Source organism: Perognathus longimembris, unplaced genomic scaffold (assembly GCF_023159225.1).
Source record: "Perognathus longimembris pacificus isolate PPM17 unplaced genomic scaffold, ASM2315922v1 HiC_scaffold_5294, whole genome shotgun sequence".
NCBI lineage: Eukaryota > Metazoa > Chordata > Mammalia > Rodentia > Heteromyidae > Perognathus > Perognathus longimembris.
In genome coordinates, this window is record NW_025960705.1 from 11,355 (window position 1) to 25,303 (window position 13,949).

A 13,949-nucleotide genomic window follows, 5' to 3' on the forward strand; every position below is an offset into this window, starting at 1 on the left:
CCTTCGCCCCCCCTCCGCCCCTCCGCCCCCCTCCGCCCCCCTCCGCCCCCCTCCGCCTCCCTCCACCTCCCGCCCGCCCGGCCTTCCCGACAGCAGTGCCCAGGCCACTCCGAGCAAAGGCCCCGAGACTCGGGCCGGGGCGGCAACCCAGGCAGGACGCGGGGAGGGCTGGTGGGCCAGGGTGTGGCTGGAAGGTTCTGGGAGGGCTGGCGGGCCCAGGGTGTGGCTGGAAGGTTCTGGGAGGGCTGGCTTCAGAACCTGTGATAACCGCTACACTTACTCCATCCCCCCCCCCCCCCAGCTCCCTCGTCCTCAGAGTCCCCCGAGTTCTGGGGCTCCATCTGCCCCCATTTTGTTTGGGGCCACCAGCACACCACGACCCGAATGCTTTAGGAGGAAAAGGCATGTGGGCGCGGCGTGTCAGCGGAGTAGGAGGTGTGGGGGCCTCTCCCCCCCAACCGCTCCCAGCAGACCCCGCCCCAAGACCGCACCCCTTCCCAGGCTGCTCCACCGGGAGCCCCCCTTACGGACCCCACCCCCAGCCCATAGCAGAACAGGCCTGGGTCCACGCTGTCCTACCCCGCATGACTGGCTTGAGACGTGGCTCACGCGGTAGAGCGCCAGCCCTGCCACGCACAAGGCTCTGAGTTCAAACCCCGGGGACCGTCCCAAAGCAGAGTGGCTGAGTGAAGGACGCTAGTGACCACGGCCTGAGCTGCGACCCGGGCCTGCTCTGCCCCCTCGCGCCTTCCCCACGGAGACAGCAGCGCACACAGGAAGGTTCTTCTAGATTGCAGTTATTTATTCTGAGACACGACAGGCCCCCCCCTCCCTATTCCATGGGGACCCCGAGAGGAGGGCGAGCCCGGGCGGCGGGGCTACAGGCCATGCCGCGCAGCCAGTGGGCACCGCAAGACCCCCGGGTGCAGGGCGAGCCACGCAGAGGCTCCCGTCCGCCCAGCCCCTCTGCCCGGGCACCGGCCTGGCCCGCCGGGAGGGGCAGGAAGGCCGGGGGGCAGAGGGCGGCGCCCAGCCCCAGCCCGCTCGGTGTGCCCCCGTGGCCAGAGGGGTCCGGCTGAGCAGAGCTCGCGGGTGGAGGGGACGGCCCGGCTCACCTCCGTCCCCGCCGCGGGGGCCTGGGCGGCGACAGCCACTGACCACGTGACTAGATGGGGGTGCTGAGGCCGCCAAGCAAGGGGGGTCACCTGCCCTCACTCACGTTCCGAGTGGGGGGCTAGCGCACAGGGGTCACCAGCCCTACGTGGCAGAGGGAGAAATAGAGGCACAGGAGGTTTGACGGACTTGCTCCTGCTCCCGTGCAGGGTCCCGAGCCCGGATCGCCCCAGGAGGCCTCGGCCGTCGAGGGGTTCCCCCGGCCCCCGTCTTCGCTTCCTCGGCCAGGGGCGCACGAGGCAGAGACGCGGACCTCCAGCGCCGGCCCCGGGGACCCCCGCCCCGCAGTGGGCGCTCAGGCCGCACGCGTGTCCCCGGAGCGAGCCACGCCCCACGGCGTCCCTCCCGCGTGGGGCGGGAACGGCTCTGCGGGGCCCGGCAGTGCCCGCCGCACACGCGGGGGCCCCCGCTCACCCCCACCCCGTCAGCCTCATCCACCTCGCTCCCCCAGGTGGAGCCAGAAGAAAACCAGGAGCCCCTCAAAAATCAGACGCGAGAAGGAAGAGAGGGCTCAGGTCCCCCGGTTAAACCGGACCTAGAGCGGGGCCTGAGAGGACCGCGCGGCCAGGCGGCCGGGAGGACAGCGAGGCGGGGAGCACGGCTGGCGCCACGCGCCCAGAGTCCTCCTCTCAGGAGCACGGGGGGCTTCCGCGGAGGAGCAGGAGCGCCCCCCCCCCGTGCACCCCCATGGCCGCAGCCCAGCGGGAGGGGGGCGGGGGGCTGTCTCCTCCGCGGGTCGTCCTGGAGTGACCGCACGGGTGGAGGGGACAAGAGAGGGACGCGCCACCTGCGCCCTTCCCCACTCCCGCCCGGCCAGAGTCCCCAGCTGGCCCGGAAGTGGCCTTTCAGGGTGACTCCACAGGGACGGGGGGGGGGGCTGAGAATCAAGGGGCGGGGGGGGGGCACGGGGATCTGTAAACAAGTGACACTGTGGCACTCCTCGGCAGACAGCAGGGCCGGAACAACACTCACTGGAGACCCCGCGGCAGGGGGATCCGGGCGGGGGGGCTGGATGGCCCCACGGGCCAGCAGATGCCCGGCAAGGAAGGAACGCTCGACGGCCCCAGCATGCCGGGGTCAGAGGGCAGCGGCCTCCCGAGGCCACGCGGCAAGACCACGCGGCAAGGCCACGCGGCAAGACCACGCGGCAAGGCCACGCGCAAGGCCACGCGGCAAGGCCACGCGGCAAGACCACGCGGCAAGGCCACGCGGCAAGGCCACGCGGCAAGGCCACGCGGCAAGGCCACGCGGCAAGGCCACGCGGCAAGGCCACGCGGCAAGGCCACGCGGCAAGACCACGCGGCAAGACCACGCGGCAAGACCACGCGGCAAGACCACGCGGCAAGACCACGCGGCAAGGCCACGCGGCAAGGCCACGCGGCAAGGCCACGCGGCAAGACCACGCGGCAAGGCCACGCGGCAAGGCCACGCGGCAAGGCCACGCGGCAAGGCCACGCGGCAAGGCCACGCGGCAAGGCCACGCGGCAAGGCCACGCGGCAAGACCACGCGGCAAGACCACGCGGCAAGACCACGCGGCAAGACCACGCGGCAAGACCACGCGGCAAGGCCACGCGGCAAGGCCACGCGGCAAGCCACGCGGCAAGACCACGCGGCAAGACCACGCGGCAAGGCCGCGGAAGGGTGGAGGAGCCCGGGGTGTGGCTGGCGGGCCGGCGGGGCCTGGGGGACATGCGGGGGTGGGGACGGCCGCCGGGGCTCCGGGCACGGCGGGCGTCAGACGGCGGTGAGCGAGGCGCTGCTGAGGACGCGCACGGCCACGGTGCCCGGCAAGTCGCTGGGCTGCCCGCGCCCGCCGTCCCGCAGACGCAGGGTGTGGAGCGCCTGCAGGTCGTCAGGGTCGCCCGGCAGCTGCACCTGGCCCAGAAACTCGTCCTTCAGGACGCGGTGGTTCCAGATCTGGGGGGAGGCAGAGCCCGTGAGAGGAGCCCCGTGGGGGCCGGGTGGGGACCCGGTGGGGCAGAGCTTCCCGTGGTGAACCCAGAATCCCCAGCCACCCGCGACCCCCGCCTCAGAGGAGAAAGCGCCCTTGTGCCCTCTGGCCTCTGACCCCTGGCTCAGAGCTCGCGTTAACAGCCACTCTTACTACGTGTCCTCCCAGCACCCACCCCCCTTTTCAATGTCATGTGATGTCCACACTGTGGCTTGGCCTCAGGACCTTGCGTTCTTGCTTAGCTTTTTCTAGTGCTATACCACTTGAGCCGCCGCAGCTCCATTTCTGGCTTTTTAATTCTGGCTTGTTAACTGGGGAGAAGAATCTCGGATCTGTCTGCCCAGGCTGGCTTTGAACCATGGATCCTCAGATCTCAGACTTCTGAGTAGCTAGGATTACATGTAGGAGCCACTGGTGCCCAGCGATGTTTTTTGTTGTTGTGGCTGTTTGCTTCTCAATTAGGGGGTTTGAGCTCAGGGCCATGAGCAGGCTAGGAAAAACGCGCAATCGCCGAGCTACTGACAAATGGAATCCCCCAGCAGGGTCTCTGAGGAATCGCGGCCAAGGCTTCAGGCGAGAGCGGACACGGCCGCTGTCAGGAAAGGTCAGGAAACTGGCCTGGCTGGGTCTCACAACCACACCAGCCGATCTGACGGGTCCAGGGAGAGGGGGGATGGCTGGAGGGCAGGGCGGGGAGACCGTGTGGGCGCCAGGGGCTCGTGGAAAGCCGAGCCCTGGCACCTCTGGGTCTGGGGTGGGGTGGGTGGGGAGGTGGCGGCGCTCACCTGGATGGTGATGGGCTGGGCGGGCTTCTTCCGGTAGAAGACGCCTTTCACGTTGTACTCAGGCGTTGAGGTCCCTTTCTGCACGGCCGAGCGGACTCGGTGGCCCTCACACTTGATGATCACGTAAGAATTGGCCCCTATGGGGAGAGGGGGGAGCTGGGGTGAGCATGGGCTAGAACGGGGTTGGGACGGGACGGGCGTGTGGGAGGAGACGCTCGCCTGCGCTCAGCCTTACACGAGCAGGGGCTACTAGAACCTGAACTAACACACACGCATGCGCGCGCACACGCCCAGAAACAGGCAGATGGCAGGTGCATGCTAGTAATTTCTGGCCCACAGGTCTTACCCCCCTGTGCTTGTCAGGGTGCTACTCCCTGATCCTCTCTCTCTCTGTCCCTCTCTCTGTCTCTGTCTCTGTCCTCTGTCTCTGTCCCTCTCTCTGCAGTGCTGGGGATCTAACCCAGGGCCTCCTGAATGCCGCAAGGTGTCATTCCACTCAGCCACATCTTCGTCCCCCCGCGGCGCTGCCTTGCCCGGGCTCGGCTGGCCGGCAGGTGCTCTTCCACTCGAGCCTCTGGCCCTTTTTCGCTCCTGTGGTTTTTCTAATAGGACCTTGCGTGTCTTTTTTCTGGGGGCGTCAGGACTGTGACCCTCCTCTCTACGCCTCCCCCAAAGCTAGGATCACCGCCACGCCTGGCTGGTCGGTCAAGATGGGGTCTCACGACGATGTTCCCGGTCTCTAGCTCCTGGGTGCCTGCGACTCGAGGTGCGGGATACCCTAGCGGACCCCCCCTTTCTTTTCATCAGGCCTCTTGGCCTGCATGTCGGGTCCGCCTCCCCTTCCCCGGGGCCAGCAGGTGCTCCGCCCCCTCCACAGCCTGGGGGGTGGCTGCTAATTCGCCACGTGCCCAGGGAGGAGGCGGGGGGGGGGGGGGGACGTTCCCCGGGGATCTCACCTGTCGGGGAGTCCTTGAGGCCGGAGGCCCCCAGGACGTGAACCTGGGTCACTTGCTGGGGGTAGCCACACAGAGAGCTCCAGCAGGTGCGCGGGGGCTCGTCCAGACGCAGCTCCCTGGCGCGGGGGAGGGCGGGGGCGGGCAGTGTCAGGAAGACCCAGGCCCTCGGCAGACTCCACCTGCCAACCCTAGGGGCTCCCAGTGCCCCCCGTCTTCGCTCCACCCCTAACCTGACCCCCCCTCCCCCCGCCTCCTTTAGAAAGCAGCGAGTCCACGTGGCAGGGCATGGCCTGGGCTCGTTCTAATGCGAAGTGGGGGGTGGGTTGACCGGTCAGGTCCGGTTTGGGAATGCAGGGGTTTTAACGCAGGCTTTGCTCGGCCACGGAAGCCAGGCCCCCAGCTGGCTTGTTCTGTTTTGGGCGTCCGCCATGTTTCAGGTAGGGCCTCAGGTTTTGCCTGAGGAGGCCTGGGACCCTGATGCTCCCACCGAGACCTCCGGAGCGGCTGGGATCACGCGCGTGGGACCATCACCCCTGCCTTGTGGGTTGCAATGGGGTCTTGTTGACTCTTTAAACCTCAGTCTCCCAGGGGCCGGGGGCCAGGCTCCGCGGCCAGCAGCTCCCACGGGCCAGGGCGCCGCGGTGGCGGGACGGGGACCCTGCACGGCGCGCCGTCTTCTGACGGCATCCCTGTTTGCTCCTGGGACTGCAGCGGTGGGTCTGGGACTGGGGAGGCAGGCGGACCACCCGCGGGGCTCCTAGCTGAGCTCGAGAGGCCGGGCAGGCCGGGGGGGCGGGGGGTGGGGGAGGAAGGGGGTGCGCGCGGGGCCCGGCCCCCCCTCCCCGCGCACCGGCAGTCGGAGGGCACGTCGGTGAAGACCCGGAGCAGGAACTCCCCGGTGCGGCCGGGCTGGAAGGTGGTGGGGATGATGACGTAGCGGCCCTCGGGCTGCTCGGTGCGCAGGAAGACGCTGCGCGAGTTGATGTAGATGGAGCCGGCGGCCTTGTGCTGCAGGCCGTGCATGCGGAACTGCCGGGTTCTCCTCCACCTGGGGGCGGAGGAGCTGGCTCGCGCGGGGCCCTGCCCACCGCACCCCGCACCGCCCCCTCCCCTCTGCCACCAAAGGGACAGTGCCCATACTCCCAGCCCTACTTCCAGATTTTTTGGGGGGGGTTCATTGGAGATAAGAGTCTCATGGACTTTCCTGCCCAGGCTGGCTTTGAACCCTGATCCTCAGATCTCAGCCTCCTGAGTAGCTAGGATGGCAGCGCAGGCATGAGTTGTATGCTTTAAATTGGTGACTTCGGTGGTCTGGGAATTATAGCTCCATTAAACGTGGGTGGTGGAGAAGTGTTACTGGCTCACGCCTACAATCCCGGCTGTTCCGGGGGCTGAGAGCTGAGGATCCCAGTTCAGAGCCAGCCTGGACAGACAAACTCGAGCAACTCTTTATCCAACCGATGAGCAGAAAAGCCGGCCGTGGAGGAGTGGCAGAGCACCAAAACCTCGCTCAAAAAACCCAAGCGCAAGCTCAGTGCCAGCACAAAACAACCACAACAACGTGGAGCGCCGTTGGGACCATCCTCCAGTACCCCCGGGGTTTCTGTCACAGCAGGACTGGGTGCGGCAGGCCCCCCTCCATCCGAGGCTCAGTTCCCTCCAGTTCGCTATACTGTGAAACCAGTACACGTGGCATTCCGCCGGCGGGAGGCGCGGCTCACGCGCCAGAGTAGCGACCGGGAGGGCGGCCAGCCGGGCACGCGTGAGCCCCGAGTTCAAGCCCCAGGACAGAGAGAAAAGAACCACCACCGTTCAATTCTCGGCCGGTTCTGCACACTGTGACGCAATCTTCCCCCGTCTCATTCCGTGTGGGACGCGGGTCCTCCACCCCGCACGCGCGTGCACGGAGAGCCGGAGCCCCGGGGCTGGGCAGCGAGGGCCCATCCAATACCCGGGACTCCCCCGGGGCCAGCCCCACTGCCCACGGTGCTCCTCTTCCTCACAGACCCCCGGGCCCAGCTCAGAAAGGGATCAGGCCGGGCGCTCCCCGCCACTCCAGGCCCCCCCCAACGCACCCCCAACCTGTCAGCCTCGGTGGGGGGGGGGCGGGGACGGCTGAGGGATTCTAGAGTGTTCTCCCAGACACAGGCAGCCCCTCCGCCCACCGCAGCCCCCCCCCCCCCCGTCCCGCCGCGGGCCGCACCTTGTAGATGTCGAAGCCGATGGCCAGGTTCTCGCCCTTGCCCTCCCGGCGGGTGGAGCGCTTGGGCCGCTGCTGGATGCAGATCAGCACCTCGTCCTCCGGCTTCTTGACCTCGAAGATGTACTGCGGGCGCGGCCCCGGGGAGAGGCGCCGGGGTGAGCCCGCGCCCCCCGCGGGGGAGAGGCGCCCGCCCCCCCCCCCCCCCGCCCCGCGCGCCCGCCCACCTGCGGGTTCTGGAAGAAGGTGTCCTTGTGGTTGACGCAGCCCCCGCTGCGGTTGCGCAGCGGGTCCTCGTGCCGCGTCCAGGCGCCCCGCAGCCGGGCCTCCTCCCACGTCTTGTGGACGCTCAGGTACGACGTGTTCATCAGCCGGCACTGGATGAGGTCCGTGAAGTAGCGGCACAAGTCCTCGAAGGTCATCCTGGGCGTGGAGGAGGGGGGCCTGAGCGGGGCGCCCGTCCCCGCCCCCCAACACCTCCCTGTGGGAGCACAAGCCCCGGTGCCCGAGTCGCTGATGCAGAGCCGAGGCTGCCGCTCAGCGCGGCAGAGACGGCTCAACCTCACGCCACAGCGGACGCCCCAAAACCCCGCAGCGGCCGGGGCGGGTGGCGCCCGGGCGTAAGTCGGGGGGGCGGAGGGGCGTGCGGCCCCCACCCGCGCCCAGGAAGGGGCCACGTCTCCCCGCGCGTGGATCCCGGGGGGCGCCCGGGTGAGGGGCGCAGCCCCCCCCGCCGGCCCCCGCTCCCCGGAACCCCCCTCTCCCCGCGCCGTGCCGGGCGTGCGTCTCCCCCTCCGGGCGGCCCGCCCCTCTTCCCCGCCTGCCGGGGAGGCTGGGGTCCCCCGGGGGGATCCAGGGGCTCCACCGGCCCTGACGACGTCGGGGCCACACGGCAAGCTGCCGACGGGGCTGTGCGCGCGGCCCGGAGGCCCCCCCCAGCCCTGACACGGGGGGGGGACGGCGGAACCCACCAGAACTCGCCGTCGTCCTGCACCGTCACCCCCATCTTCTCCCGCTCGCTCTTGCTCACCTTCTGCCACTCCTCGGAGCTGTGGGGAGGGCGCGGGGGGGGGGGGCGGTGTGAGAGGACGCCTCCCCTCCCCCCCCCCCGGGACGGCTGGGCACCGGGTCACCCCCCACCCCCGGGGGCAGGGACCTGGGGCTGCCCCCCCCCGCCCCGGCCACCACAGGAAGGGTTAGAAGCAAACCTCGCCGATCGGGGAGGAGGGAGCCCCAGGGAGGGGGCGCCCCTCCCCCTCCCCCTCCCCCCGGGGGGCTCACGTGTCGCTCCAGGGCCCGTTCCACTCGCGCTCGCCCCAGGGGTTCCGCAGGCGGATCATGTCGAGCTTCTCCGCCTTGAAGAAGGCCAGCAGGCCGTGGCCCAGCCGCACCTTGCGCACGTCCGTGACGGCGTACGCGTGGCCCTTCACCAGCCCGCACGCCAGCCGCGCCTCCATGTCGGCCGCCGTCACCCGCCTGCGGGCACCCACACGCGGCCGTGGGCGCCCGGCGGGGGCTGGGGGGGGTCTGCGCGCCGCCCAAATCAACAGCCGCCAGGGGTGGGGCCTCCCGTTCCTCCAGGGAGAGCCGGGTTCAAATCCTGCCTTCCCTGGGCCCCGTTTCCTCACCGCACACCTAACGTCCCACGACCCCCGGAAGCCCCAGCCCCGCGAACGCCTCCCCGCCTCCCCGCCCGACCTCAGGGCCGGGGCACCCCAGTCCGGAGGGCGTGGAGGGTGCGGGGAGGCGAGGGGAGGGCAGGGTCCAGGCTCCAGGGGGCCGAGGGTCCGTCGGGTGAGCCGCCCCCCCCCCCCCCCGGGCTGGGCGACGGCTCACCTTGATGGAGGCGCTGATGAGGCCCCCCCGGCTGTGCACCTTCAGCACGCGCTCGAACAGCTGGCTCCGCCTGGCCTCGTCGCCGCCCAGGTCGCCCTCGGTCAGGTCCACGGGCTCCGAAACGCCGCCTGTGAAGTCCACCAGCGCGTCCGCCGTGTTGCCCCCGTCCAGGGCCTGGTAACAGCCCGCCAGCCTGGGGGCGAGGTGGACACACTCACGCCCCTGGCCCGCCCCGGCCCGCCCCGGCCCTGAGACGCGGTCACGCACACCGCCAAGGTGACACGGCCGGCCACAGCCCAGCAGCCGGGACCGCGCTAGTCCCTAGGCCCCCGTGGCTCCCTCTGTACAAAGCAGCGATCCCCAAACACCTCCATTTCCAAAGGCACTAAAACCTCCGACCCTTCTGATGGCCCCACACGGGGTAACTGATGTCACCTGAAACAACGTAACACCGGAAATGACCTAAGTGTCCAGCAAGAGGGGCTCCGTTCCAGAAGCTAACGCTGGTGCGTATTCTGGGGGGCAAAGGAAAAAGCAACGGGGAAAATCCCCACCGCAGGAGCGATGCCAGCACCACCACACTTGGAAGGGCAACGTAGCTGGAATCCAGTGATGCGAGCTTTTCCTAAACACGTCGTTTTTTTAGTTTAAAAAATTTATTTTTGTTATTATAAAGTGACGTACAGAGGGGTTACAATGACATAAGTTAGGCAGTGAGTACATTTCTTTTTCTTTACTTTTCTTCTCTTCTTTTTTTTGGGGGGGGGCAGTTATGAGGCTTGAACCCAGGGCCTTGGGCGCTGCCCCTGAGCTCTAGGGCTCAAGGCTAGTGATCCACAGCTTTGAGCCACAGCGCCACTTCCAGTTTTCTTTTTTTTCTTTTGCCAGTCCTGGGCCTTGAACCCCTGGCCTGAGCACTGAGCACTGTCCCTGGCTTCTTTTTGCTCAAGGCTAGCACTCTGCCACTTGAGCCACAGCGCCACTTCTGGCCATTTTCTATATATGTGGTGCTGGGGAATCGAACCCAGGGCTTCATGAATACGAGTCAAGCGCTCTCCCACTAGGCCATATCCCCAGCCCCCAATTTTCTTATGGTTAATTGGAGACAAGAGTTTCCTGCCTGACTGCTTTGAACCGTGACCTCAGGCCTCAGCCCCCTGAGCAGTTAGGATCACAGGCGTGGGCCACCTGCACCCAGCTGTGAGCACCTTTCTTTCCGGACAAGGCCGCCCCTTCCCTCGCTCTCTCCCGGTTTTTCCCTCCTGCCCCCCACCCACAGGTTGTACAGTTCATTTTCAGCATAGTGTCTAGGGAGTCTCCCTTCTACATTTGTCCAACCTTCGTTCTTTCATTTCTGTGGCCCCCTTTACCTAACACCCAAAGACAGATGAACAAATAAGACGAAAAGAAAACAAAAACAGCAACGAAGAGAAAAAAACACCCTCATTTCCGTTTCCCGGAGCTCCTTCTGATAACTATGACTTCGTGATCAGCGACGCACAGGCACTGCGCCTTTGTGCTCCGCTCCTAAGAGTCCAGCTATGTTTCAAGATGTACGCTGTCGCCGTTGGGGGACAGGGGTGCAGAGCAAGGTGGGGGGGGGGTGGCTGGAGACCGAGGGGACCGGGCCCTGGGGCCCATCGTGGCAAGGGGTTCACAAACTCAGGTTGCCCAAACCAGTAAAGGGGAAGGGAAGGAGCTGATGCCCGTGGGTCTCTACGCTTTCGGGGCTTCCTATAAGTGCACGTATTCGCTGTGTACTTTATAAAGCAAAACAGCATGGAAATGGGGCAGCCGGTACGGAACACAGCTGGCAGCTCTTCAGGACGTAAGCAGAGACCCCAAAACAGGAGTGAAAATTCTCTTAACTCAGAGCAATGCACACAAGCGCCCGAGAGTCGATCCACACATAAACAGGTCCACAAAATGTGACCTCGACGTGCAATGGAATAGTATGGAGTCATAAGGAGGAGGGAAGCTGCGTGCCAGTGGCCCGCGCCCGTAGCCCTGGCTACTCCGGATGCTGAGGTCTTAAGGACTGGTGTTTGAAGCCAGCCTGGGCAGACAAGTCTGTGAGGAAAACATCTACAATGAACCTGCAAAATGCCTGACCGGAGACTTGGCTCAAGTGGTAGAGCCTACGCCTCTGAGTTCAAACACACATACCCACCGAGGAAAATATGATATAAAGTCCAACCTGTCTGGATTCTTGAAAACACTGTGCTAATACGTAAAAGAAGGCAGACCGAGGGACAGTTACCGTAGGGTTCCCGGGTCTGGGAGGAGGGAAAGAGGAGGGACTGTTTAATGGAGAAGAGTCTCTGTTGGGAATGAAGAGGTTTGGGGTGGAGACAGTGGTGATGGTAACTGGAATGGTGGGTGTTAATCACACACTATTGAATTTCACCTTATGTTATCACAGTAAAGCTTAAAAAACGACCACAAGCCAAGTGACGGCGGATCCAGCCCGTGATCCCAGGTCCTAGAGAGGTGGCGGCCAGGAGGATTAAGGCCAGACTCGGGATAAACATGCCACCCTGGTCAGTCACGAGCCGCGCGCGATGGCGGGCGTCCCGCCCTGGCGTCAGCGGCTCGGGAAGCCTCCATCGACACACGGAAGCGCAGCCTGGCCCGAACACGGACACGAGATCTAATCCGCGAAGGAACGAAAGCAAAATCGGCCGGGGGTGGGGCTGCGCGGCAGAACGCGTGACCGGTCAGCAGGCCCCCCCAGGAAGACCAGGAGACAAGAGCAGCAACGAGGCCAAAGGCTCCGCCGGAGACGCTCGGCGGCCGATCACGCGCCTGACGGCCGAGGCCCTGGGTTTGATCCCCAGCGCTTGAAAAACCAAGCCCCAAGCAAACAACGTGAACCAAACAGAACACAAAAACCCAACCGACCCCCACGCAGGGCCGGAGTCCCTGTCCACAGCAGGGGAGCGGCCGGTGACCGGGGGGGGGGGGGGGGGGGGGGGGGGGGGGACGGGACCACGCAGGGCCGGAGTCCCTGTCCACCGCAGGGGAGCAGCCGGTGACCGGGGGGGGGGGGGACAGGACCACGCAGGGCCGGGGTCCCTGTCCACCACGGGGGAGCGGCCGGTGACCCGGGGGGGGGGGGGACGGGACCACGCAGGGCCAGGGTCCCTGTCCACCGCAGGGGAGTGGCCTGGTGCCCCCTAGTGAGGACCACGCAGGGCCAGGGTCCCTGTCCACCACAGGGGAGTGGCCCCGTGCCCCGGGTGAGGGCCACGCAGGGCCAGGGTCCCCGTCCACCGCAGGGAAGCAGCCCAGTGCCCCGCGTGGGGACCAGCAGGGGGCGGCGTTGCTGTCTTTTTCTTGGCATCTGTTTCCGATGCTCCTGTTCTTTCCACGTGAGCTCTTGGGCTCTCGTGCGCCCGCGCTCTGCCCGTCACTCTGCCCTCCCCAGCCCGCGCCCGCCCCTCGCTGGGTGCTGGGAGCCCCGGCCTGCTCCCGGGAGGAGGACTCAGCGGAGGGGACCAGGAGGACAGGCAGCCAGGAAGACCCAGGGCCGGAGGAGAAAGGGGGAGACCCGTGGGCAGGACCCCGGGCCCCCCACATCCCCAGAGCGGGCTCCAGGGAGGGCTTGGTGGGGGGGGGGTGGTGGAGGAAGGATGCCCCCGCCCCCACCACGACAGCTGCCTGGGCCCCGCTTTCCCTCTCACAGGGGGGGTCCACACCCACCCCGCGCAGCCCCGCCCGGCCGGCCGGCCGCACCCCGGGCCCCCCCCAGCCCCGTCCCGCTTACTTGGCATAGGCCTTCTCCACCAGGGCGCACCAGAACTCGTTGCGGGAGTTGGAGTGGCAGTAGATGAGCTGCTGTGCACCGTGGGCAGCCGGTCGTCGATGACCACGTCCACCCACTCCCCGAAGCGCCAGAAGCGGAAGTGGAAGATGCCGGCGTACGCGTCGGGCTTCTCGGGGTCCCACTCCTGCTCCTTCCAGTCTGGGATGACCTGCGGGGGCGGGGGGGGGAGCCGGGGCGCGGTGAGGGGGGCGGGGGGGGCTCCCGCGTCGTCTCCCTCTCTCCCTCCCTCCCCCCCTCCCTCCCCCCTCCCTTCCACGTACGGCACCCCGCCATGCCATGCCTTCCCAGCCCCAGGCGCCTCCTCCGCCGCTTCAGCCCCCCCTCCCCGTCCCTCCCCGCCCCCCAGGAGGCTTTCCCCGCCTCCGCACCAGACCTCCCCCCAGCCAACCCCTGCCCAGCACCGCGCCCAGATCCTCGCACCCGGAGTCCAGTGTGCTCAATGCACGCCCGCGTGAGTGTCGGTGCCTGAGAGCCGGGCCACACCTGTCCCGATCAGTGCTACACACCCCGCACCCGCCTGCGGGAGCGGCTTCGTGCAACACGCTGCCGCCTAGGCTACGGGGTCTCTCTTCTTACTGTGCCGCGTGGCCCTGGGCCTCTTCATCTCAGTCCAGACTCACCACAAACCCACTGGTACATCACTATCACCCAACGAGAAGGCCCGGAGAGGGCAAGGTATGTGTCCAGGCTGACACAGCGAACACGCACACACACACACACGCACACTCACACGCACGCGCACACACACACGCACACACACGCACACGCACACACGCACGCGCACACACACGCGCACACACGCACACACACACGCACACACACACTGGGAGGTAAATGGATCTGGGCTTGACATCAGGACTTGAACCGAGGGCCCAGGTGAACCAGACGTGGTCCCTGTTCTGAAGGGGCTGCCGGGCTGGGGGTGGGGGCGGGCCAGCGGAGCCGCGGGGGGGGGGGGGGAGCGGAAGCCCGCCCCGGGAGCGCAGCAGCTCTGAGCAGGCGCCCTGGGGGCGGGCAGCAGGAGGTGGGCCGGGAAGGGCCAGCCCTCCGCCCCTCCGGGCCCCACGCGGACGCGGGCAGCTCCTCTGAAGAGGCGGGGGGAGCACGGGTGGCTGCCGTCTGTTTACGACAACAGAGGTCCTGGCAGGGGCGCGCGCTCCCTGGGGGACGGGGGGTGCCCGGGGAATCAAGATGCCGGCTCTGGGGAGCCACGCGACGGGC

General features: G+C 67.3%; 1 protein-coding gene across 1 annotated transcript; it reads right to left on the reverse strand.

The window, feature by feature from the left end:
* Positions 1 to 2,908: 2,908 nt before the first annotated feature.
* On the reverse strand, positions 2,909 to 13,367 carry LOC125345097 (calpain-5-like). The gene is given in 12 exon segments (XM_048337339.1): positions 2,909 to 3,091; positions 3,911 to 4,047; positions 4,867 to 4,982; positions 5,717 to 5,908; positions 7,065 to 7,192; positions 7,294 to 7,489; positions 8,038 to 8,115; positions 8,348 to 8,540; positions 8,902 to 9,095; positions 12,669 to 12,741; positions 12,744 to 12,908; positions 13,349 to 13,367. Coding segments are annotated over 12 exon segments (1,674 nt in total).
* Between the last annotated feature and the right edge of the window lie 582 nt (positions 13,368 to 13,949).